Source organism: Sander lucioperca, chromosome 2 (genome assembly GCF_008315115.2).
Source record: "Sander lucioperca isolate FBNREF2018 chromosome 2, SLUC_FBN_1.2, whole genome shotgun sequence".
Classification (NCBI taxonomy): domain Eukaryota; kingdom Metazoa; phylum Chordata; class Actinopteri; order Perciformes; family Percidae; genus Sander; species Sander lucioperca.
This window is the reverse complement of record NC_050174.1, coordinates 31,154,448-31,178,792: the sequence shown is the minus strand read 5'-3', so window position 1 is coordinate 31,178,792 and position 24,345 is coordinate 31,154,448. Positions and strand designations below refer to the sequence as shown.

Sequence of the window (24,345 nt, the reverse complement as noted above, 5' to 3'; positions counted from 1 at the left end):
AAGGTCACATCAAGCTTTTAGATTTTATATCAGCTGAAGTTAAGAACATAAATTCCACTATAGATTAACAGGTCACACTTTGTTTGTTTTGTTAGTATAGGAGATATTCTTTTTTATTTTTCTGTTTAAACCTCTGTTTCATGGTCCCAAGGTGCTGTTAGTTTGCATGCTTCCTGCTCTTTGTCTTGTACATAAAGTTGCCTCATTCTTTTCTTTGAAGGAGTCTGATTAAACACACAAAACATGCTTTACCACTCTGATGGCTTTCCCTGAAGTGCTCATTCATAGTTCCTGTAAAGGGATGTTGAATGATGGATTGTTTGTCAGTTTCTTGTCTGTCAAATGATTCCTTTCTCCTTTTTTATTTCCTCATTTGAAGGTTTTTCACACCTTTTGAGAACACAATTTCAAAAGCTCTAAAAATAGTAAAATTACAATTTGCTACCTTTATGTTTTAACAAAAATATTTCAGCCTATATTTTTTTTTTGTTACATTTCAGTTTATATTCTTATAACATCAACATCATGTAGAGTAGGCCTAAAAGGTTTGCAGTGAAACTGGTTTGCTTGTCCCACATAGAGTAATTTGAACACAACAAAAGGAATTGAATTACAGTTGACTACATGTATAAAAAGTTGAACAAGCAAGTTCACAAGTATGCTCTTTTCCTAAAACTCCTATTCGTCCTCAAACAGGAATTCACATTTTTGCAGTATCTGGCCACCGTTATTGTTTACAGCTTTTAGCGGTTTGCTCCTGTCGTCTCTCACCTCAGCAGGAGTAACTACAGGAGCAAGAGCAAACACTGGCCTGTTTGCGGAACTTTACTGTCACTACAGAATCAACATCTGAGAAAGTCAGAGCAGGCGTTTATGATGGGGTGTGTGTGTGTGTGTGTGTGTGTGTGTGTGTGTGTGTGTGTGTGTGTGTCATAGTGTAGTGTAGTATTAAAGAAAGAGACAGGATTTGAATCCAGGATGTCCTTTATTTACAGAAATATACCTTATAGGTACATTCAAGTTTAAACTAACACTAACTTCCTAAAGCGAATAGGGAAATGGGTGTTCCTTTAACTGTCCTAGTGAACATTTCCTATTTTCAAGTTTCTTTATGTCACTCAAGAGAGCGAACAGGAGAATAATATTATACACCACCCATTTGCCATAAGATGAAACGCAGTTAGTTATTTTTGACTTGCAAAGTTGGTTGGGGATCCCCCATGTATGAGACAAGTGTCACATTTGCCATCAGTGAAGTGACCTCATAAATGTGTGTTGCTCTCAAGTTATGTTTAACCCAGAATAGGATAGAGGTGTAACTCAAAAGTATTCAAATCTTTCTGCAAAATAGCCAGAGGGATTTTGCTTTTGTGTGTCATACTTCAGTCTCACTATATCCGGTGCATAGCCAGTGCAGTGGGTATCTGGGTTATCTATTTCTAACATTCCAAAGTAAAATGTCTCAGTGAACACTGGTGGAAGAAGTATTCAAATAATGTGCTTAAAGCAACACCAAGTATTCTTTTGTACCTTAAAATAATGTTTCCAAAATCGTTTCAGTGGTTCATCAACTCGTAACAGGGTGAACGGCACTTTGTGGCCCCCTATCAGCTATAACCACACTATGCAAGTTTACCAGATCAGGTAGCGGATCTGTAGTTCGAATGAGACGTAAGGGTAACAGTAATGGACAATTCCACTTCCAACCTGTGGGGGGACCGAAGAGGAAAAGTGCTTTGGTGTTGCTTTAAAGGTCCAATATGTAATATATTTACTGTAATAAATCCAAAAATGACCCCAATGCGTCATCAGCTATTAAGGAAACATGCTAAGTTGAAATACTATCTTTTCTGACAACAATGCTAATGCCAGTATTTTCGCCTTTTGAAATTTCCGTTCCGTTACAGAATTTCTGTTTGTGTTTGTGCTACAGCTGTAACGTTAGTAAAGCCATGAAAGCAGCAAACAAACAAACAGGATCAACGGAGATAGATTCTACCCGACCTAAAAACAACAGCATGTTTCTAACAGTTGCGTGACCAGAGATACGACAAACCCCGGGTAAATATTGGAGATGTATTTGAAAGATGGAGACAGCTTAGAGCCCAAAAGGATGCTGAGTTGGCTAATTTCTAATCACGGCTACAAGGGACGGGCATTTTATGTAATTTCAACATTTGTGTACTCACAACTGAATTATATAGCTAGAGTACCCAAGTTGGTTACTCGCAAAAACAATTGAGACACAGCCAGTAAAGTGATCCCGACTGGTCCTGGCTAACGCCGCCATGCTAACCCTGCTAACTGCTAACGTTTCCGGAGGACCAGGCAAGCAGGCCAGTTCAGCGGCCGTAGCCGACAATGGTTATTTTAAGCCAAGAGATGGGGGGGCTTTAAATTGGGAAGAGAGGACCTTGAGTTTGAAATGTGTTTAGCGATTGTTGCCGTAATTCTAAGCCAATAAAGTGTGTTCAGTTGGGTGGAGAGGACGGCAAGGTAGTGTTATTTTTAGCGGTTCCTACCGTAATTCTAAGCCGAAAAAGTGTGTCTGTCAGTTGATTACAGAGCTCCGCGTGAGCACGGGCTTTTATGACTGTCAATATAGCCAGCATCTAACGTTAACTACTCTGCTGTGAAGTAATGTCTGAACTTCAAGTCTGGGGAGGACGGGGGCGAGGGAGACGACTCTCTCCAGTATTTTGAATTTGTACTGCAGTAACTATTTTAAACACTAGCTGTCAGTATTACATATTGCACCTTTAAGGAAAAGTAGTGACATTTAACAAATCGAAATGCTCTATCACAAGTAAAAGTGCTGAATTCAAATATTTCACTTAAGTAAAAGTATGAAAGTATTATCAGCTAAATGCACTAATGAATGTGTTTGTCAGAATGGGCCCTGTGTTATATTATTATGTTACTGGCCCATCATTATTGATGAATCAACATGTAAGCAGTAGCCTACATTAATGTTATTGCTGGTTGAGGTGAAGCTCATTTTAAATACTTTATATACTTAGTATATAGTTATGGTAGTTGAATCTATAACACGGCATCATAGTTTATATCCTGATAAAATCTTGATCTGAAAAGTAAATAAATGTAGTGGAGTAAAAAGTACAACATTTGCAACAAAATTGTACTTAAGTACATTACTTAATGTAGCCTACTTAGTTACACCCCACCACTGCTAAAGGACTCATACTACTATATCAACCCATAGAAAAGAGAGCTTTGTAACCACAAACTAATACTCTGTAAGTACTCACTGAAATCCTCTTAATAGATGATGTGCGTACATGGGTGTAACAACACAACGTAAGCACAAACAATTACCACTTATTGAATACAGTGAGACAAGGAGGTTTCAAGACGCTCTTAAACCTAAAAGGTCTTTGCTGCCTGACTGGTTCAAAAGAATGTAAAGTGTCTTATTATTACTGTTCCAAATCAGAAACATCTTCACAAATGACTACATACACAGAAACCCAGTAGAATCACTCTATTTTGTAAATTGTTATGTTCCTTAAATAAACTACAACGGGCAGTTAGCGTAGCTTAGCACAAAGACTGAAAACGGGGAAACAGCTAGCCTGGCTCTGTCCATGGGTAACAAAATCCGCTGACCAGAACCTCTAATGATGACTAATTAACACGTTATATCTTGTCCTGTTTAAACCCAAGAAATAGTCCAACACTTAACAGCCTGTAAAGTAGCAAATTGTTGTTTTTATATTTGGTTATTTAATGGATTAAACAACCAAACCAAGCTAGATGTTTCTTCCAGTTTACAGTATTTATGCTAAGCTAAACTGGCTGTAGCTTTATATTTAACGAACAGCTTTGGGTATCTCCTCTTTCTTTAAATATGCAAGAAATGGAATCTATTGACACATTTCTCTGAGAAATTAGAAGGAAGCAGAAATAGTTGAGTTGAATTGGCAGGAGTGTTTACTTATTGTATTTTAAGACTAATGTTATTTGATATTTTATAACATGAGACCAGCAGACAAACATTATTTAGCCTTGGTTACACATCCTGGATTCTGATAATCTTCCTTGGAGGCTCTGAGAGGGACTGTGTGCACAGTCTGTCCTGGCTGCTAGACTCAGACTCAACCAGTACTTAGACACACACACACACACACACACACACACACACACACACACACACACACACAGAGAAGTGGGGATCCTCCCTTAGGAGCCTGTGATTAAGGTGGGTGGATCCTCAAAACCACAATTCAAAATGGGCCAATCCCAAAAGCATAAAAAAAAAACATCTCAGGGCGTATACAGTAAATCCCATTTATTTCTTCAAGCTGACATAGCTGTGATGTAAGATATAACCAAGCCTTCCAAATTAAAACTGCACCCAGTGGTATTCAAACTGCTGTGCCGACTGAGGGCGTACTTATTATTCTGTCTCAGTACTTTGTGTTATGTCATTTGTCTGCAACTTTTATGTTTGTAACGATGCTCTTTTCTCAGCCAAGTCTCCTTTAGAAGATAAAACTTAAAATAAGTTAAGCTATGCTAGTTCATTTCTTTCACTTTGTTTTTAGGGAAGGTACACAACTTGAAAAAGGCTTAATGAACAGCGTGCTGTGAGTGGGATGTTTTCCTGTCCAAACAGCCTTCGAATAATGACACTTGATGTGGTTTAATTAATCACTTCCCCACTAAATGGCTGATATTCAACAATCACATAAAAGGAGCTTATAAAACCTAAATGGTCATTTAAATGTTTCATGTAACTGGTTAGGTTTTTTTTCTGTAAATTACTTAATTATAGAAATTATAGAAAGAAACGTTGGGACTGATTAGTAACTCTAAAAGAAGTTAGTTCTATGTATGATAATTCTGTTTATATTTTCTGTTGGTTGAGTCCTGACAATCTCTATTGTTTGGCTTTAAAAAAAAATCAAATTAAAGATAGCTGCATATTGGCAGAACATCTTGACTATTGGCAGCTTCAGTTGGCGCCAGTAACATCAACTGTGTATCCTACACATCACTCCACAGCATTCTTTCTTAGTTATAACCTTGATCCAAATAACATTATTAGATTGCATCACGTCTCGACTCCAGCACTCGTGTTGTAACTAAGAACAAAATACTCTTTCTTGCTTTATTGGAGGCTGCTATCAACCTACCATGGGTTGTTTTTTATTTTGGGCTTTTTTCTAGTGAAGGCCTGGTGTCTACAGCGAAGGCATGGCATGCAGGGTAAACAGTAACGCCTGTGTGTGCTCACCGGGCGGGTAATGGTGTAAATGGTGTTGTTCTGGGGCAAAGCCGGGCTGGACAATAGGGGTAAGAGCGGGGTCACACCCTGGGACAGCATCCAGCTGCAGGGGGCGGCTGGTCGTTGTGTTTACATATACCTCCTCCCAATCGTACATCTTGCTCCCTACCCACGATCCACTGGGGTGTTTGTTTGGCCTTGAGCCTTCCAACACCTTCCACCTCCTCTATATCTTGCTCTGTCACTTTTTTTTTCTCAGGTTTTTTTTTTGTTATATCTTAATTGCCAATTTCAGCACCTCTCATTTTCTCTATAGCTGCTTTAAATTCTTTATATCTGGAAATATGCATTTTTCTGCCCAATTGTTTACATAGCAAGTCGTCATTTATACTGCATCATTTCCAATTGATCATTTCCACTTTGCATCTTAGTGCTGTGAAGGTGTGAACGCCTCTGCAGCCCCGCAAAAACAGCACTGTTGAGATTCTGAGTCATTCCATCTTAACACTGAAGCATGATGCTGCAGTAACTCATTCATCTCTTTGATACCTCCACACCAGTTTACCTACAGTCACTTGTCTCATTGTCTGAGTGTGTGAATGCATGTGCATGTGTGCCAGCCTAATTTACAGATAAGGTATCCACCACTTTGCATATCAATTTCTTGTGTAAACGGACAGTAAAAGACAGTTGTAGTATGTAAATGCCCCTGCTCTTGGATCAAAGAAATCCTCTTTGATGCATCACACATTTTTAATGAATCCATCCATCAAACAGTTTCTACACCAAATGGCATTTCTGGGAAATAAAACAATTAAGCCAAATACATCTTTCAGTATAAATTGACAGAAATGCAACCATTGGAAGAGTGCATGTTGTCCGTCCTCCCCATAATTGTCTTAGGGTCTCTGCAAGCACTTTGTTCGCCCAGATAAGCCGTGCTTTGTTGGTACAGAGAGCTGACATAGCACTCTTTTTGTTCGATGGGCCACATTTACTCTGCTCTCTCACTGTACTGGCAGACTAACGACAACAACAACAACAACACTGTGTGCCAGCGACGACACTGTTAATGTTCAGATACAGGAAGGCAAGATTGTGAGGGAGCCTCGCAATAACATGTTGATGCTGTTTAGTTAAAGTGTGTTGATGGAAATTACCTAAATAATGTGTGTATTCTACATGCACATAGGGCTGACTGACTGACTGTTCATGAATTTGTCACAAGTTGCACCAAAAGAGGAACAATGAACTCACAGTGATGAATATGCTGTGCCAAAGGAAATAGATTACAGATCTGCTAAAAAAAAACGAGCAATCATCATATGTCTTCATTTAACAGTAACATGCATGATATGATCTTAACTTGGACAGATCGTCTCCACTATGATGCAACATTGATCTGATGCAACACAGAGGCAAGAGGGAAAACCTCCGGCCCTCAAAATGATGAAACCCACGTTAATCTTCCAGTCATCACAACATGCATCTTTCTTCATGACATGTCACTTACTCTTTCTCTGTGAGTGTCAAACTCAGATATTCTACAACAAGAGTGTTTATAAGACTTGATATTAACCTTTTCTTGACTTCTCCCACACAGGTTTTTGAAGTCTTACATCTACTGCCCACCAGTCATGTGTCCTACTGCCCTCTGGTGTTTGAAACAGCAAGTTGACAATGACAACGCCCATTGAGCTGAATTGAGCTGTTTGTTTGTTTGTTTGTTTTAACAAAAAAAGGTATTTTATACATTAAAATCTTGATTCCCGGGTTCTATTCACAAATAAACAAATCATCCACAAAAAAGTAGAAAACTCAAACTTTTCGTTGTTGAACTCACATTGAAACTTGTGAGATTGAGAAAGTCTTGCATGACCAACTGCTTATTTCTGCCTCCTTGTGGTGAATTGAAGAATACCTTCTCCGCATACAACAAGTAAATCCAATGTATAAAATCTGTTATCACAGATCCCAGATCTGCATGTATTGTTACAGTTGGGCCAAAACACTTCTGCTGTTAAATTGAAATTAGGTTCTAAATTAAATGTGAGGCGCCTCAGGTCACAACACTGACACAACAGCTTAACTTTTGCATACCCTTCACATCTCATGCAGTAATTTCACCAAAATTCTTGATGGCTCAAAGCTAAGAGCATAGCTGACCAAAACACACCTTCAATAGCTAAGACAAGACATTTTACAACAACCAGAGCCGAGAGGATATAACTGAATTTTATGGCCTGAAACTACCAGCTTCAGCAGTATTGCAGAAATATGTATTTCAGAATTTAGTGCTGCTGTGACTGTTCTCTTGAAACATAGCATATGCCCATAGCAGAAGTTCAGATAGGTGGCATCAGCAAACAATATCGACACAAGGAGCTGTGACTTCAAACTGACGATGATGATGGTGTTTGAATTTTACATAAATGTTAACCAAATCTTAGCTTTCCATAAAAGTCTTTATGGAAGATCAGTTTAGTTCAGATTTTGGTATCACTTTACATAGTCTTGGTTTTAGTAAATATTCAGGATTAAACACGGAATGATCAGCTTGGAGGAAAACATAATTAGTTGTTATTTATTAAGAGTTAAACACTTTTTTTTTTTAAACTCGGCTGATCTGCTTTATCAGGATTGTGTGGGCATGGGTTGATCCGATTTAACTGAAAAAGAAATTGGGGTTCATGTCAGACCTTGTCATAGTACAAAACAACAACAACCTAACTGGCCCAAATTGTTTGCATAATAGGTGCATCATATTGGTTATTGGGATATAGAAGAAAGAAAGATTTTTTGTGCAGCACAAAACTGTTCTCATTGATAGAGCATCATTGCCGCTGACAAAATAATCTCACCACAAGGAGTTAGCACAGTGACTCCCCACAACTCCAAACTCCATCAGCAGGAAAGCAGCAGCAGAGGAAGATCATGTAATATGATCAAAAGCTCTAGAACAGCCTCTGTATAGACATATTAGTGGTGAGATTATTTTGTCAACGGCTGTTTCCAAGATAGATAGATAGATAGATAGATAGATGGACTTTATTAATCCCAAATTGGGAAATGACTCTGTTACAGCAGCAATTTACAAGGACATACACACATACTAGATCAAGGACATATACACAAGGACATACACACATACTAGATCAAGGACATATACACAAGGGCATACACACATACTAGATCAAGGATGAACTTTCAATCATAACTATTGCTGTTTAAGGACATACAAATAAAAACAAGCATTGCAGTACTTCAGAGTTTTGGCCTAAAGCTGAGTTGAAAATCTAGTGAACTATGTTTTTGAATACAGTGAAGCAGTAATTCAATGATCTGGTGCTTCATACAAAGATCTGATTCTCAAGGGAAATTGAATTTGTGTCCACCGGCTAAGTTTGAACTGAAGCCCCTTTGATGTCTCCTTCAACTGGATCCTATTCTGATGTGTGTATATGTGTGTGAGTCTGTGAGCATGTGTGTGTGTGTGTGTGTGTGTGTGTGTGTGTGTGAGTGTGCACCCATTACCTCAAAGTCAACAGAAAACAAAATAGGTCTCTCAGAAATCTAAGAGACCCATCAGGGAAGATGATCAGTTTTCATCCATGGTAAACCACATTTTTCTCCCCGACCAGTTCTCCACGACCCCCATCCTTAAATCTCTACTGCCACCCAACCACTGGGTGGCACATGTGGCAAAGTGTTGTACTATGTCAGCATGTCCTGTCACGCAAACCAAAGATCCCTTCTTTGAAACCAGCATGAGTGATGTGCAGACCAGCTTCTCATTTGGGGATTTGGTGCTCTGACGCATTGTTTTCTTCCTCAGAGTGATGATCTGTGCCCGCAGTCAGAAGCAATTAGGGAGCAATCGAACGGGACGTTGGCAAATATGTTGAACCATCAGAGAGAGTGATGGGGGGTGAGTGAGGAGAGATGGGGACAAGACAGTCGAGGAGATGAATGAAGATGAGAAAGAGTGAGTGAAAGTGTTACAACGACTGAAAAGACAGAACAATAAGTGAGTGGGAAGCAGAGAGAGAAAGTTTGGTAACTGCATTTTTTTGGCAGCCTCAAGTGACAGCAAGAGATAAAACCTAATTTGTTTAATTGTCAATAACTCAAAAAACCTATTCTTCTTAATGGTATTTATTTTGAGAAACAACTTTTTTGTTTGGCAGTTTTGACAGCTCTTGGCAAGAAAGCGTATTTACCCCAAAATGTCAAACTATTGCTTTTTTCTTCTTGTGCATCAATATTTCCTGCCAGTGACCACAGAAACCGTAATTTATGTTCATGATACAAATTGATGTTCAGATAAAAATCTGAGATTGTAAAGTGGATGAAGTAACCAAACATGAAAACAGGCTCTCTGTTGTCTATGTACGCACACACACCACACGCGCACACACACACACACACACACACACACACACACACACACACTCAGTTCTGAGTCATCTCTATCTTCTGTTTCCAGTCTTGTTTCCTCATGCATTTTCCCGTCATGTTGCCAAAGGCAAACCCTACTCACTCTCTTTGATCACTGGTGAGGACATCAGCCACTGACCTGTTTTTTTCTTCTCTTTCTTTTTGGTATATTGTTTTTGTTCTTCCATTTTCTTCAGAATAAAGACCTAATATTGTTTTTGTTTTTTACATTTCTCTATCCGTAGAATAAACGTTTTCAGCTCCTGTTTAAGGGATTTCTTTTTTCACTAATGGAAGCAAACTGAGCCTCCACATTTTTCTAAATCACTCCCTGTTTAGTTTTTTTGTCTTGTTGCTGTGTGTGTGCATGTGAGTGTGAGCACAGATTCCATCCATCCATCCATCCAGGCCTTTGAGAACATGTTCACGCCTGTGTGAGTGTATCAACATCATATCTCCCCCCTGTCCTACTCACTTCTCAGAACAGATTATGAGCGTTGGAGCTGATTGAAATGACTTTGAATTCTCCAAAGCCCCTAACCCCTGGGAACATACCTGTTCTTGCAAGCCTCAAACGTTCAGGTGCCTCATTTCAAAAGACTCCTCTCTTTCTCTCCATCGCTACTTTTCTCTCTCATTTTCACCCTCCCCCCTTACGGCTGCAACTTTAGCCCTCAACTGAACTAGAGGCCCATTGAAATACCTCCCCCTGGTCTAGTCTGCACTTCAAAGTCGACTTTCACCCTCGAGCCAGATCCGAAGGGGCGGTCTAACCAGGAAAGGGCCCATCCCCTGAATAGTTAGGACTTCAAAGTCTGTAACATTTAGTTATGAGCTGTTTTAAAAACACTTTTTAAGTAGCAGATTGATGCTGTCGTTTGTCCAATGTAAAGTTGATACTTTAATTAGCCTATAATTGTCTGACCAAAACTTTGGTCAGATAAGATACATTTTTTATAAAATATAAAATACTGTTTAATTTACTTTGCAGATACAGAGAAAAGAAAAGCAAATGCTTTGGGTCATTACATGAAGTAAAACTGGAGGAGTACGTTGTGATCATAGACTATAAAATAGGTTGTCAATGCATGATGGTGATACAAACATAGATATAGGCCTATATTTATGGATACAAACGTCAGCAAAGTTTTGTCATGTTCCGGCTAGGCTATATGAAGGTTTGATTTTAGAGTTCTGGTGTATAGCCTACATCCACATTACTACGTTTACATTTTCAAACAACATTTTTTAACAAAAACGATCTCTGTTCTCTGTATTTTGGAAATGATTTTCTCTGTTCATTTTAACGATGCGTCTGACAATGCATATCACATGACCATGTGCATACACTGGGCATGCACGTGCCGGTGTAAACAGGAAGCAGATTGTCTAATGCTACTTTGCGGTTGAAAATCATGAATGTTTAAGTTGAAAATACAGAAAATACTTTGGAGAAAGAACAAAAATGGCTAAAAATAAGACCGGGGATTTATTTGCTTGGACTAACGGGAGAGTGCCTATGTTCCCACAGCCACATTTCTAAGAATTTTTTTTTCACTGAAAATTGGGCCCTATGTTCCTACAGCCCTATGTTCCCACAGCCCTATGTTCCCACATTTGTAAGATTTTTTTCAAAATTAGGCCCTATGTTCCCACATTTCTAAGATTTCTTTCCAAAATTAGGCCCTATGTTCCCACATTTCCTTGTTCATAAATTTGTATCAGATTTTATCCCCCTAACCCTAACCCTAAAACATGTTTTGGGAGGATAGGGCTTAAATTGAAGGGAAATGTAGGAACACAAGACCTAATTTTGAAAACGTGGGAACATATGGCTTAATTTTAAGAAAAATCTTAGAAATGTGGGAACATAGGGCTGTGGGATCATTGGGCTGTGGGAACATAGGGCTGACCCCGGACCAACGACTAGGTGGAACTGTTACTGAAAGGTATGTAAACCTACCTAACCTGACATTAACCGATTAATGTTAGACTGACGGTTGTCATTTCCAAAGGTCTCCGTTTCTGCCCATCCAGACTACAACTTTGCTACAACGCAACCCCGGAGTTTTCAAACTTAGATCAACCTGATACAGCAATATCTAGCTAAAGTTTGCGAACGTTAGCTTACATTAGCCACCATAAACTACCGATAATTGCAGATTGAGTATGGCTGTAGCAGCAAAACATGTGAATGTATTAAAATGAGTGTTTATAGTTTAACTTTTTATTTGTATGATTATGCCTTTCAAAAGTTACGAAGTCTTCACATCTTTGAGTCAGTTGCCTTAAAGACAGACCATACCAGATCAAGGCTGTAGCAGCAAATACCCTGCATATATTGATTTGCATTTTAATTATTCAACTTTTCATTTCTAAAAGGAAGATTGTGTTATTCTTCTTTCAAAAGTAAAAACTGTGCTCCACTATTATACAATGGGCTCTGAAAGATAGGTTATGGTTCTAATCTATATCCACGACGTTCCACTTCCGGGATTGCTCTCGTTCTGCCGGAAATTCTGCCGGATCACGCTCTTTTCGCCCGGATGTCCATTACCTTACGCTTTCTTTGTGTTGGGATTTCAAACTCCAGGTCATTTATGAGGACTATGGTTAACTGCTCCTCAGATCTCTGCAGGGTAAATCCAGACAGCTAGCTAGACTATCTGTCCAATCTGAGGTTTCTGTTGCACGACCAAAACAACTTGTTTCACCAAAACAAGTTCCTCCCCGAGGCTATTTTGCAGAGGCACCGTGGCTCTGTTGGGTGCTTAGTGCCGCCAAAGACGATTGTGATTGGTTTAAAGAAATGCCAATAAACCAGAACATGTTTTTCTCCCATCCCGGAATGCTGTGTGGACTAGCCAGACCTTCCTGCGCAGCACTGTGGAGGATGGTCTGGCAAAGCTAGACTACGTTTTCGCTGAAAACAGCTGCCTGCTTCTATCTAAAAACAACCTATGAGAGCGGTGAAAGGGAACCAAAACAGTAAAATTGTCAGGCAGCTAAACAATGAGTTGAAACTCACTCTTAAACTGAGGAGCTGAGGAGAGCTGCAGATCAACCTGAGTCTACATTTCACACTGAAATGCGATCCATTGTTATTAGAAAAATATTGATTATTTCCGCTTTAACTTCACATATCCATGAAAGCTCATGTGTTTGGGATGGCACTTTGGGAAATAATGTTTTTTATTATTATCATCAAAGGACTCTCCACCATCCCTCCCACAGTGCTGGTATGTTTTCCTTTTCATGAGAGTTTCCCACTGGGGTTAGTGCAGTGACATCATTGCAAACATGCAACATACTCTGAGCCGGCTGGAGTCAATAGTCATCACTGTTCTGTGTCATCATGGGGAAAGCATCTCCCATAATCTGGGGGCTGTGGGGCCCCCTAATTGCTTTATGTAATAATATGCTGCAGTGATGCGCTCTTCTGGGAGCCACAAATGTAAAACCTCCCCCTCCTCATCATCTTCTTTCTTCATTAAAACATAATGTCAGCACCATGCCAACAAAGGGACAATTCACAGAGGCTGGGAGCCCGGTTGGTACGCATAGTGCTGCACTGATGGACTGATCAAACACATTCAAATGTTCCCTTTGGGTATTATTAGTAACCCGTAGTCTTGTGTTTATTTCATATCTATTCATTTATCCAGGCAAGTCAATTAAGGACAGATTGTTATTCACAATGACAGGCTGGAAGGGGGGTTTGCAGAAACAATAAATATCATCGCAGTTATACAATAATGATGTATAGAATTCTGTAAAAGAGTGAAGTAGCTCAGGGGTAAGCTAGCCAACTCATGAGGGCATGGACACAGTAAATGAGCCAACAGATAAGGTTGCAGAACAAGGGCACCATTAAAGCACATATTCAATTTCGATCCGTGGCTGAAAATTAAGCAAACATCCACCAACATAAATAACACTTAGTTGTAATTTTGAACAAGTATTTATATGCCTGTATCCCCCTTGAAACAGCCAGTACTCATTAGTTAGAGTATCTGCTTGATACTGCCACATATGAGATTCATGCTCTTAATTAATGTAATCATTTTGGTTTGACTCACAGTCCAAAACAATAACACACAAAAAAACAAAACTAAAAAAGTAGCAAATTCTTATAATTAAGAACCTGGAACTATAAAGAATGTTTGGCATATAGACTAAAATAAGAAAGGTGAAAAGTGTGTGCGGGAATTTTATTTTCTTTCTTTTTTAAATGCATTTAATTCCCTTCATCACAAAGGAGACCAAACAAGTGATGCTATGTTTCTGACTATTCATTTAGACGAATTGACAATAGTTTTTATTTTTTTTATTTTTTTTTTTACGATTAACTAATAGCTTTTTCGACTATTTGTCTCAGCTCTAGCCAGGTTTACACGAAAGAGTCAGAGGAGAAGAAGAGTATTTAACTGAAAGAGATGAAAAGAAAACACAACAGAGGAGCTGTGCACCTTTTTAATATCACATGAAATATCGTAAATTAGCCAATTAATCTTTACTTTATACGAGTTCAACTAGAAAAAAACAAACTACACCGACATCCAGAGCTGGCCATCGTCTCTCAAAGTCATTCTCATCCTCAGCACTCTCTCAGCCTATATAAGTAAACAGCTGATTCTTCTCAGGGTGTCCTGAGTTTAGACACTAGTGTAGAGAGACTGGAGCGTCAGGAGAGAATCCACAGCTGCTGTCAAATGAAAACCACTAATGGGGTGGGGGGGATAATTTGTCAGTAAGGAAGCGAGAAAATGAGGCATATTCTTGAAATCACAATGTCTTTTTTAACAACTTGTAAAAGGCCAAATGGTCACCAAACAGTCCCCGTACTCTCTTGAAACTATCTAGCAAGCAAACCATGTGAGCACTTAACTCAAAAAAGTTCAAGGAAACTACAAAAGTGAAGTTACAGCTTGCAGCAACCAGCAGAGGGCAGACTTGTAATAAAAGAGGAAGACCCTCTGCGAGTAATTTGATTAGTATAACTTGTTGCCCTAATGTATTTTGTTGTCCATTAGCAAGCTGATCAAGTACATCGAATTTAATGTCATCATTAAGCTTGCAGGCATTGTGCCTTTAAAGCCCCATTGTTGTGTATTTATTCATTCAGAGTCACAATGTGTGTGTGTGTGTGTGTTGTTTTCAAATCGAAATGGTGATTTGAAAGAATGCGATTAGCTAGTCGTGAAGACCGCGATTACTTGAATGTGAACTATTTAGTTGACTCTTTGGTGTAACGTTTGGTTTAACATTTTTTATTCCTCTTTTCATTCTTATATTTACTGTTTTTTTTATAAGATACATGCTGTAATAATGTTAGGTATCACAGATTGTTTAAAGAAATATTTTCACTGGATTTTTCATTTATTTTGTATTACTTTATTTAACATGATTGTAGAAGGTGCAATATGTAGCTTTAAAAAATTGCAAATCGTAATCGCAATTTTCCCCTCCAAATCATTCAGCCCTAGTGTGTGTGTGTGTGTGTGTGTGTGTGTGTGTGTGTGTGTGTGTGTCACAAGACAATGGGACATGTGGTGTGGATCAGGATTTATAAAACAGAGTGCTGTCCAGTGCGATCTGTAAATTATTGTCATGCTGGAGACGCTGAAGAACTTCTTAAGTTTTGGCTTTGGATTGTTTTCCGCCCTGCTTTTTCTTCTTCTTCTTTTGAGTCCGAACACATGTTGACCATCACGCTTTCTTCCAGAGGCGGCTGCATTCTTGACCTAAAAAGTCCTCACAGTTGGTTTTCATAATCACACTGCCACACATCTGACAGCAAGATGAGACCCTATTTTCTTGGCTGTTTTGGACATCTATCACTGTGCAGAGCTCACCTTTCATTTGAGTGCTTTCTTAGCAAGAGGCCTTGTTTGGGAGAATTATTGGGAAAAAACAGGCCTTTGCAAAGGGGTATTATTCAATGTCATGCATTTTTTGTAATAGCTTGAAAAATAGTCCACTTTCAGATTAAATTGAGAGATTATAGTGTCACCTTTAAGTCATGTAACCTACAGACAGAACAATGCATGTACAGTATCATCATCACTTGCATGGTACTATGAGCTCTTTTCAGTTCAGTTGCACAAAGATTCAAATCATCGTCTATTGTAGAAATGAAAAGATACCATGTGTGTATCTATTCTTTCAGTGTCTATTCACAATGCGCTTATTTGCACATAATGAACAGACATAATGACACATAATGAACAGTCTGACACACTGAAAGAAAAGGCACCAGGCAGAAGATGTTCCTCAGAAACTGGTCAGCATGGAAGTTTCACAATAGACTCTTTATGCTGAACAGAGGCTGATAATGATGATAATTATCTTCTTCTGCAGTAACTAACAGCAACAGTTTGTTTAAAAGAGAAATGCAGGATGTGCCGGCCTATTTAATAGAGTAGATAATGAAACTGATTTTATCTATGAATCATTGATGAATCATGAAGTTACTCGCTATTAGAGCTTTTACACCCAGCACTAATTTGACTTTCTGCAGATGGAAAGTATGTCAAAGTACATTTAAACATTTAGAGGTTTGTACAATGCCTGAAATAATCGGTGATAAACTTGTCAGACCGGTCTTGATGGCGACAACTTTGAAGATCAAAGGAAAAATGTAATTGGAGATGTGGAGATTGGAGATGTCAAACTGGTGTACAATCATATGGGCAAGTGGATTGCCTTTAATGTGCAATACAACAGCTCAGGAGGACTAAATAGCATATTGGAAGAGAAATGAAGAAGATCAAAAAGTTTAGAAAGAGTGTATCTAAAGAGAGAGTACGAAAATGCCCTTTTACAACAGCCAAATCACACTTAATAATCACAAAACGATTAACATAATGATCTGAGGTACATTAGAAATACTCATAAATAACTCAAATCTTAACTACAAACTGAACTAAAACTGCAAAAACTAGGACTAAATCTCTATTATTACTATATTCTATACATGGTTAGTAAAGTCTTGTGTATATTATGTAGGCTACTGTATTAATATGGCAAGGTGCTTCATTACGTGTGTGTTTAAAATAACTGTACCATAAATCTATAATGCACAATATGCATATATATATATATATATATATATATATATATATATATATATATATATATATATATATATATATACATACATATATACGTGTGTACATAACGAAACTAATTAAAAAAAATAGCTTTATTTAGGTCATCCTAACTCAAGCAAACTGTTAACTATAATGTGATCTGTAAGTGAGTAAATATGAATCAGAAAAATTAGCCCGGTTAAATCATGAAGAGGGTAGTTTATTTTAAGGTGGCACGGCAGTCGAAAACGTGTTAAAGTCGGGGAAAACGCTACAGGGCAATCCGGAGTTGCAACAGCTGCCGCAAATGTGGCCTTTGCTTCATGATCAACCCAACAAAACTGAATTAAGTCAAACTTTAACGCCTAACGTTAAAACATTTTAAACAATAAGCAGAGCAGCTAAGTCCACGGTGCCTCCTTAACTGAGTGCTGGCACTCCAGAGTGGGGAGTGCAAAGGAGAGGGTCAAAAAGATTGGTGGGAGGGGATATAACCCTTTTGGGAGAGAGAGAAAAAAAAAATCACGTGTTTAGAGATCAAAGGAGATCCGCTTTGTAGAGGGGGAGGAGGAGGAGGAGGAGGGGGGGGGGTGAGAGAGAGAGAGAGAGAGAGAGAGAGAGAGAGAGAGCGCGTTTGCAGGCAGTGTAATTGACAAGGCTTGCAGTGGTGAAATAAACACGCTCCAGCCCGGGCTCAGCTTTTATTGCACAATTCTGCCTCTTTTGACGCATTGCACGAAGCGCCCATAGACCTGATTTCAGTTACCTTCACCCGATTAATTAATCCGTGTGAAATTATGTCCCGATCGGCGCAGATCCAGCCGGCAAGATGATGATTTTACCACGGAGAGGCTCAGATCGTGTACCCGACTCGGTGGTCCTGGTGATCTTCGTGGTTGCCGCTTCTCTTGGTACCGTTTTCGCCAAGGATACTGCCTTTGTGGAAGTGGTTCTGTTCGAGTCCAGTCCCAATGGAGATTATACTACGTACACGACTGGCTTGCAAGGACGGTTCTCCAAAGCAGGAGCCACTATCAGCGCGGAGGGGGAGATCGTTCAAGTACGTGTAAAGTCTTTTTCTTTACGGGGGAATGACGAGCAGCAGTCCTGAGCAACACTACCAGGACGCGGGTTGTAATTTTACCAAGCTGCCCTTCTTAAAACTTTTTACACAGGGGTTGACAAGAGTTGTATATGTTGTGTGTGTGTATGTGTGTGTGTGTGTGTGTGTGTGCGTGTGTGTGTGTGCGTGTGCGCGCGTGTGTGTGCGCGCGCGTGTGTGTATGCGTATGTGTATGTATGCAGGCGATGTGAGGATGGCACTAAGCTTGCAAGCATATGCGGTCACAAGATGGCTCCTATCTTGTGGAATTCATTCACAGGGAAAACATGCTCTTGCAGGTTATTTTGTTGATGTCTGGAGCTCACTTGTGCGCTCCTTACTGTTAATAGCCTTCATCCCGACACACACTTTTAGGAACTGTGTTTTCCTAAAAGGTAACAAATCCTCCACCGCTACCAAAAAAGTCTGTAAACTTTTACCGAGCAGGCTTCACGCGTTTCACTAGGCTACAGCAGCAAGCCTACGAGGCTGCTACTTGTGCTTAGTTCTGACCGTTTATCCGTTTCAGTGGCGAGTTTGGGCCAAATATGTCCTTTTAAACCGAAAAGTTAGTTTTAATGTAGTGGAATATGTTTGTTTTATTGACCGTACCAACGTGTAAAGTAACCCACACGTCTTGCCGCTTGTAGCCTGTTACTATGTAGCCGTCATCAACACTTACTTTGAAGTAGCATGTTTTTGGTTTAGGCTTACTTGTAACTATTTGAAGTCTTTATAAACATAGGCTATATTAAGCAGAATTGAGAAAGATGTTCTCATTAAAGAAGGCTCCATGTTCCCATATTTTATTTCCTGGCCCCAAACATGACAAGTGCACTTGGCTGGAGCTGGTTTTGTTTGGATCAACCATCCAGCTTTGATCGATTAGAAGTCATTAAAATATGAAGCTTTTGTCCAGAGCCAAGTGTTTATTTGAAGTTTTATAATTCTTGCTTAATCTACTTGGCCAGTGCTTGTAAGGCAGCAAAGAATTTGGGGTCTAGTAATGTGCCAAAGACTTAGTTTCATTTTTTTTTTTATTTCTTGACCTCTAACATGTCCTGTGTTGTTGGTGATGGGAGGAAGCAGCAGCTCTTCGTGAATGATTGGAAGCCACTTGGATGTAAAGCACTATTTCTATGGCCTGTATCCACCCTTTGAAGTTTTATCTTTTTATGTATTTGGATGTATCTATAAAATCCAAACTGCTTCCAATGCACATCAAGTTCATTTAGATGAAGTTTGTGATTGAAAGTTGAGCCAACAACTCCAGTCCCTTGTGACTGATTGGAAGCCGTTTCTCTATGAAGGGGTTTTCTGATAAATATTAGATCATCAGGAGATTAAAGCTAAAGTGTCACTGCATTAACCAATACCCGATCAAGCCACAGCAGAGATGATGGTTGAGTTTTTGTTTTCATTTGTCGTATAAAAGCCAGTAGCTGCTGAAGTGGGACCTCAAACTGAAAACAAACTATTGAGCTCAATGAGATCATTGATGCTGCAAATATACATTAGAGTTTAATCAAGTTCACCATGTTGCGTCAAGTGTGTACTGGTGGGCTGCATCACAAGAAACTCAACTGTGTCGTGGAAGTTCTGCAGCACGCAACCATGAGTCAGAAGAGTTAAGATACAGCAACTCATTCACACGTTTGTCTTTCTGTTTATATGAGCTGGTACTGCATTTCAGAATCAGAAAGGGATTTTATTGCCAAGTACGTTGCACATACGAGGAATTTGTCATGGTGTTGTTGGAGCATGTCACACATACAAATATAAGAAGGATAAAAAGATATAAACAATATAAGTATAAACATATACACACAGTACGTATTAATAACGATAAAATAAATTTAAATAAATGGTAAAATAAGTTAAACAGTAGTAAAATGGAACGCTACAGCTACACATCTAGCAGCATCCCGCCTATCCCTCGCCACTCTGCAACAATGTCTATATCAACTACACAGCAGCATCTTTACAGAGCATGCATGCATTTTTGTTTTCCTCAAAAATGCAGACTCTTACTTTGAAAGAAATATGATATGTGGGGATCAAAGTAGGGGATACTCCGCACAAAAATGGCCCCTGTTTACACACAGTGATGGCCATTTGGCGCCACCCAGTAACCACACACAAATGTCGGACCTCAGCTTTACATTGAAAACCACATCTATTTAGGTTTGCTTTCTTTGCTAACATAGCTTCTGACCACTTAGAGTCAGCTTATATTTTGTCAGGCTATAATGAGGGGCAGTTTGTCCGGCACGGCGCACTGTCTTGAATTTCTTACAGCATGTATTCTACCAAAGATTTATGAAAGTTGAAGCTGACAATGAATGACAACCATACAGCCTGATGAGTATATATATAATTTTAAACTGGGATCAAATTCCCCACTTGCAAATCCTATACTTGTGAAATAACATTGCAGAAACGTGTTGGGAAATTGTTGTGGTGTTGTAACAGATATAGTTTTACACTGGAATTGGATTAAAAACAAATATTTGGGGTTCCTGGGCGTCCCATTGGGTCCAGTTGTCTGCAGTGACCTCTGTAATCATTGCACTTGTCAACTTCTTAGCTTACAAGGTCTGAGCCTTGTTGTGTTCAGTGAATAGGACGCCTGATTTGGTCTGAGGTTTATGGGGCCTTCTAGTCCTCTCTTCTGCTGTTTGAACAGAGCCCTGAGGGGTTTGTGTTACCTTGTGTGTACAGTAGTGGCCAGACCTCAGCAGGTATGGGTTCAAATACAGGGGAAAGATGGGGGAGGGGGGGGGGGGGGCAGCTTGGCAACGGTCCTGAGCAAAGACCCAACCACAATCACTGCTCATATGCTCCCAACTCGCCTTTGCTAATTCCCTAAAGCTAACACCCGCTCAGTTCTGCCTGAAGAGTGGCAAAAGTGGCAAATGCTGCAGAGGGCCAAAAATAATAAATTAAGTTAATTTGCTTCTCGCCCTGCTCTAAGAGGGGAAGCATGGTGACGCAGATCTGGACACAGTGCCAAACCCCAGGGTTCCCCAAGCCAGTTCCCTGATTGCTCCAGTTCAACTCCGTAATGGCAAAGTAGGCCTAATCTGTGTCCTTAAATCACTCTGTGTGTGTGTGTGTCTGTCTGTCTGTCTGTCTGTCTGTCTGTCTGTCTGTGTCTAAGATGACCTTAAAAGTGTTTACATCATTGGATCCTAACTCTGATTCTTGGCGAGCAGAGTACTGCTGCAGCAGGTTGTCCATCCTGCCAGGTAGTTCATTGTATTCACCTCTTGTTCCAGATTTAAATACTTCCTGTTTAGACCTGAAGGAAAATGGCCTGGCATAATGAAACCAAGCATTGTGTGCTTTAAGCCCAGAGAGAACCAGGATTTAGTGCACTTGGACTTAACTTAATATTTTACATAGCTTCAGAGTTATGGTAGTTTTGCTATACCTTTCCACAACTAGCAGCAGATTTGACTTAAGCCTTTTCAGTAGGGCAAATGATCGTCGTCTGATCTGAATCACCCAGGTGTGAAGATGAGACTCCTACAGTGGCAGCTGTTGACAAACCCAGATGATACTGAAAGTACTCTGCCTCTACATGTAATCTAATTTCTGGAATGGCCTTTACAATGCAGGGCACTCAGTCAGACTGCTGGACACCATGCTTTTCACATTCCCATCATTGTTGACATTGCACACAAACACAGCTCTCCTGATTAATACACCTTTTAATGCGAATGGAAACGCCATCTGCTGCTCATCATTCTCTATTGTCCCCCCCCCCCCGACGCCAAATCGTCTTTCCTGTCGCAAGATGAGCTGCGATGCACTGCATGAGCGCACATCTGCCTCCGATTTCCAGCGGGCCTGTGCTGTCAGCATGTGAGTGAGGAGCAGGGACGTGGCAGGGGCACAGAGAGGACCAGATGGAATTCATAGTGTCGTTGGCCAGAACCAGAGCGAATAATGTGGCTTTTGCCTACTTCCTCTCAGAAGGGACACAGAGACAGGGACATCCCCTGAATCTAGCGTCCGGAAGAAGAGGCTATAGTTTCTCAACACCCATGAGCTGCTCCACCTTTGAACTTCATCTCCATGTGCATGGAATGCCAGTAACTATAGCTGGGAGTCTTCATGGTGTGGTTCTTTGAAAGTGGCTGTTTTTTCTCTGACTGGATGTGCAGGGGGAAAGTGGTGGTTTTGAGCTAAGACAACGATGAGCTTAAATACTGCAGCTCCTACCTTGGAGCTGGCAAGAGTTGTGTCGCGCTGCATTTAGACTATAATGAGAGCTTTAGTGGTTTAAGGCATCCAGCGCGCTTTCTCACCACAGGCTGGAAACCCCAAGAGGCCATAATGGGCCGGGCCCAGACGGGAGGTGCCAGGGACCGGGCCACTCCCAGCGCCAAAGCAACAGTAGCAGTACACAAATGCTGGTTTAAAAGGTTAAAAGTGCTGCTCCCTACTTTTTTCCATTTATTGGCTTGGCGGTCGCAGCTGTATTTTAAGTGCTATCGTCTCTTAACCGCCACCCTGTTTCACTTTCATGTCCCAGCCAAAGTAATTTGAGGCTGCGTTTCTCTGCTTTTTGGAATAGAACAGACTAAACTGTTTTTCTCTTTCTCTTGCTTAACACCCCCCTCCCACACACACACTCTCATCCTCACCACGAGTCTGCCTGTTTTGATGCAGCCAAAATTTGTCATGCATCCTATAATGCATGTGTACGACTTCAAACAAGGATTACACCTAGTTCCTAACTTTAATTTCATTGGGGTGCCTTGTTGTCGTAGGGTTTTAGGAAGTCGACTATGAACCACAATGTCCTGGTCCCCGGAACGTTTTTTGCATATCGTTGCCCGACTCTCTCTGCCCTAATGAAGGCATCAAATTCTTTAAAAATAGATTTCAGTCATTTCTTAAGCCTATAAATAGACAAAACATAATGACAATTGCCCATTTCATTTTCATTTCATTTCCATAGACTAAGGTAGCATCTTCAATTGGCTTAATAACAACAATTAAAAAAAAGCTCTTGACTTTACAGTGATATTAAACAAGAAAAAGCTGCAAATCTTTGCTTTTGAGAAGAAGGAGCCAGCTAATATCTGACATTTTTCCTTGCTAAATTATCAATTGTTGTATAAAATGGTTAGGTTTCTGTAAGTTGACCTATTCAGCAACTAATTCTATCACACGTGTAAAATCCTGAAAAAGTAAACAAATTCTATTTTTTAGCATTAAACTGAAAGCACTGATTGCCTGCAAACATTCAGGTGCATGTCAATCCAAAAATGCTTACATAATGCTTAAATAACTTCTTGTTGGATCTCCTAGTACCTGTCCAAACTTCTTTTTAATTAGCCACACCATCTCTCAAACCAGCAGTCCCTGTTTTCCTCTCCTGCGCCTGGCTCTTTTAACTCTTGTCGTCTCCTGTGTCTTTCTCTCAGAGCTTCTCATTCCAACTCACTGCACAGCTCCACCTGGAACAAGTGCATGTTGGTACTGGTGGCCCCAGTAGCTATGTTAGTTTCCACTGGGCTGAGTGGCTGAGCCAATCTTTGATGTTCCACTCCAAGAGAGATTAGCAGTCAGCGCTGGTGCTCGCTGCTGCTTTCTCTCCACTATCCAAGCCTCTCCCAGGGGAACCCTTTTCCCCCCCACGTCGCTCTTCTCCTGATCTGCTATTGATTATGTGTCCAAGCTCATTTGTATGAACGCCTTGTCTTCTGCTTAACACTCCAATGATGAGGAAATGTTAATTCAGCTTTGCCCTGAGCCTGTGACTTTCTATGATTGCTGGGAAATGCACCATTAGATAATGTCACACTTGGACAGGTTTTTTTTTTTAAACACATTACATTTGTAACGAGTCAAAGATGAAGAAGAGCCTGGGATGGTGGTTTTTGCTGTCTGACTAGTAGGGGTGCACGATTCAGAAAATGTCACGATTCAATATCGATTTTTAGGCTCAAGATTTGATTCAAAAACGATTCACGGGCGCCCGGATAGCTCAGTTGGTAGAGCGGGCGCCCATATATAGAGGTTTACTTCTCGACGCAGTGGGCCCGGGTTCGACTCCGACCTGCAGCCCTCTGCTGCATGTCATTCCCCCCTCTCTCCCCTTGTCTTCTGCTGTCCTATCCAAATAAAGGCTGAAAATGCACAAAAACATAATCTTAAAAGTATTCACAGTATGTAAATGTAGTTACTTTTCCCATGTGATTGCAGTAGACATACAATTTAAAAAATAAATAAAATTAAAAAAAAAATAATAATAATTTGATTTTTGGAATTCTATGAATTTGAATTTTGAATCGGTAGAGCTTGAATCGCGATACGAATCTGAATCAATTTTTTTTGCACACCCCTACTGACTAGCCCCTGGTGTGTCAGTCTGCGTTTGATGAAACGGAGCTGAAAGGCCCAGTCCATCCCCTAAGCCCATATTTTTATCCACTGACACAGAGGGTCTGCAA

At 40.0% G+C, this 24,345-nt stretch overlaps 2 protein-coding genes across 3 annotated transcripts in view; both read left to right on the top strand.

The window, feature by feature from the left end:
- The window catches only part of LOC116054304 (coiled-coil domain-containing protein 60), a 59,687-nt gene extending 52,721 nt beyond the window's left edge, over positions 1 to 6,966 (top strand). Inside the window, exon 14 of the mRNA XM_035996345.1 lies at positions 6,623 to 6,966. Within this exon, the coding sequence (XP_035852238.1) occupies positions 6,623 to 6,654 (32 nt within the window). The 3' untranslated portion in view covers positions 6,655 to 6,966. The remainder of the gene's footprint in view (positions 1 to 6,622) is intronic.
- Positions 6,967 to 17,363: 10,397 nt separating this feature from the next.
- znrf3 (zinc and ring finger 3) overlaps positions 17,364 to 24,345 on the top strand; it is a 74,936-nt gene continuing 67,954 nt past the window's right edge. Inside the window, exon 1 of one of the 2 annotated variants that reach the window (XM_035996331.1) lies at positions 17,364 to 17,836. In XM_035996331.1, the coding sequence (XP_035852224.1) occupies positions 17,606 to 17,836 (231 nt within the window). In that variant the 5' untranslated portion in view covers positions 17,364 to 17,605. The remainder of the gene's footprint in view (positions 17,837 to 24,345) is intronic. The other variant, XM_031305331.2, reaches the window with a different exon arrangement.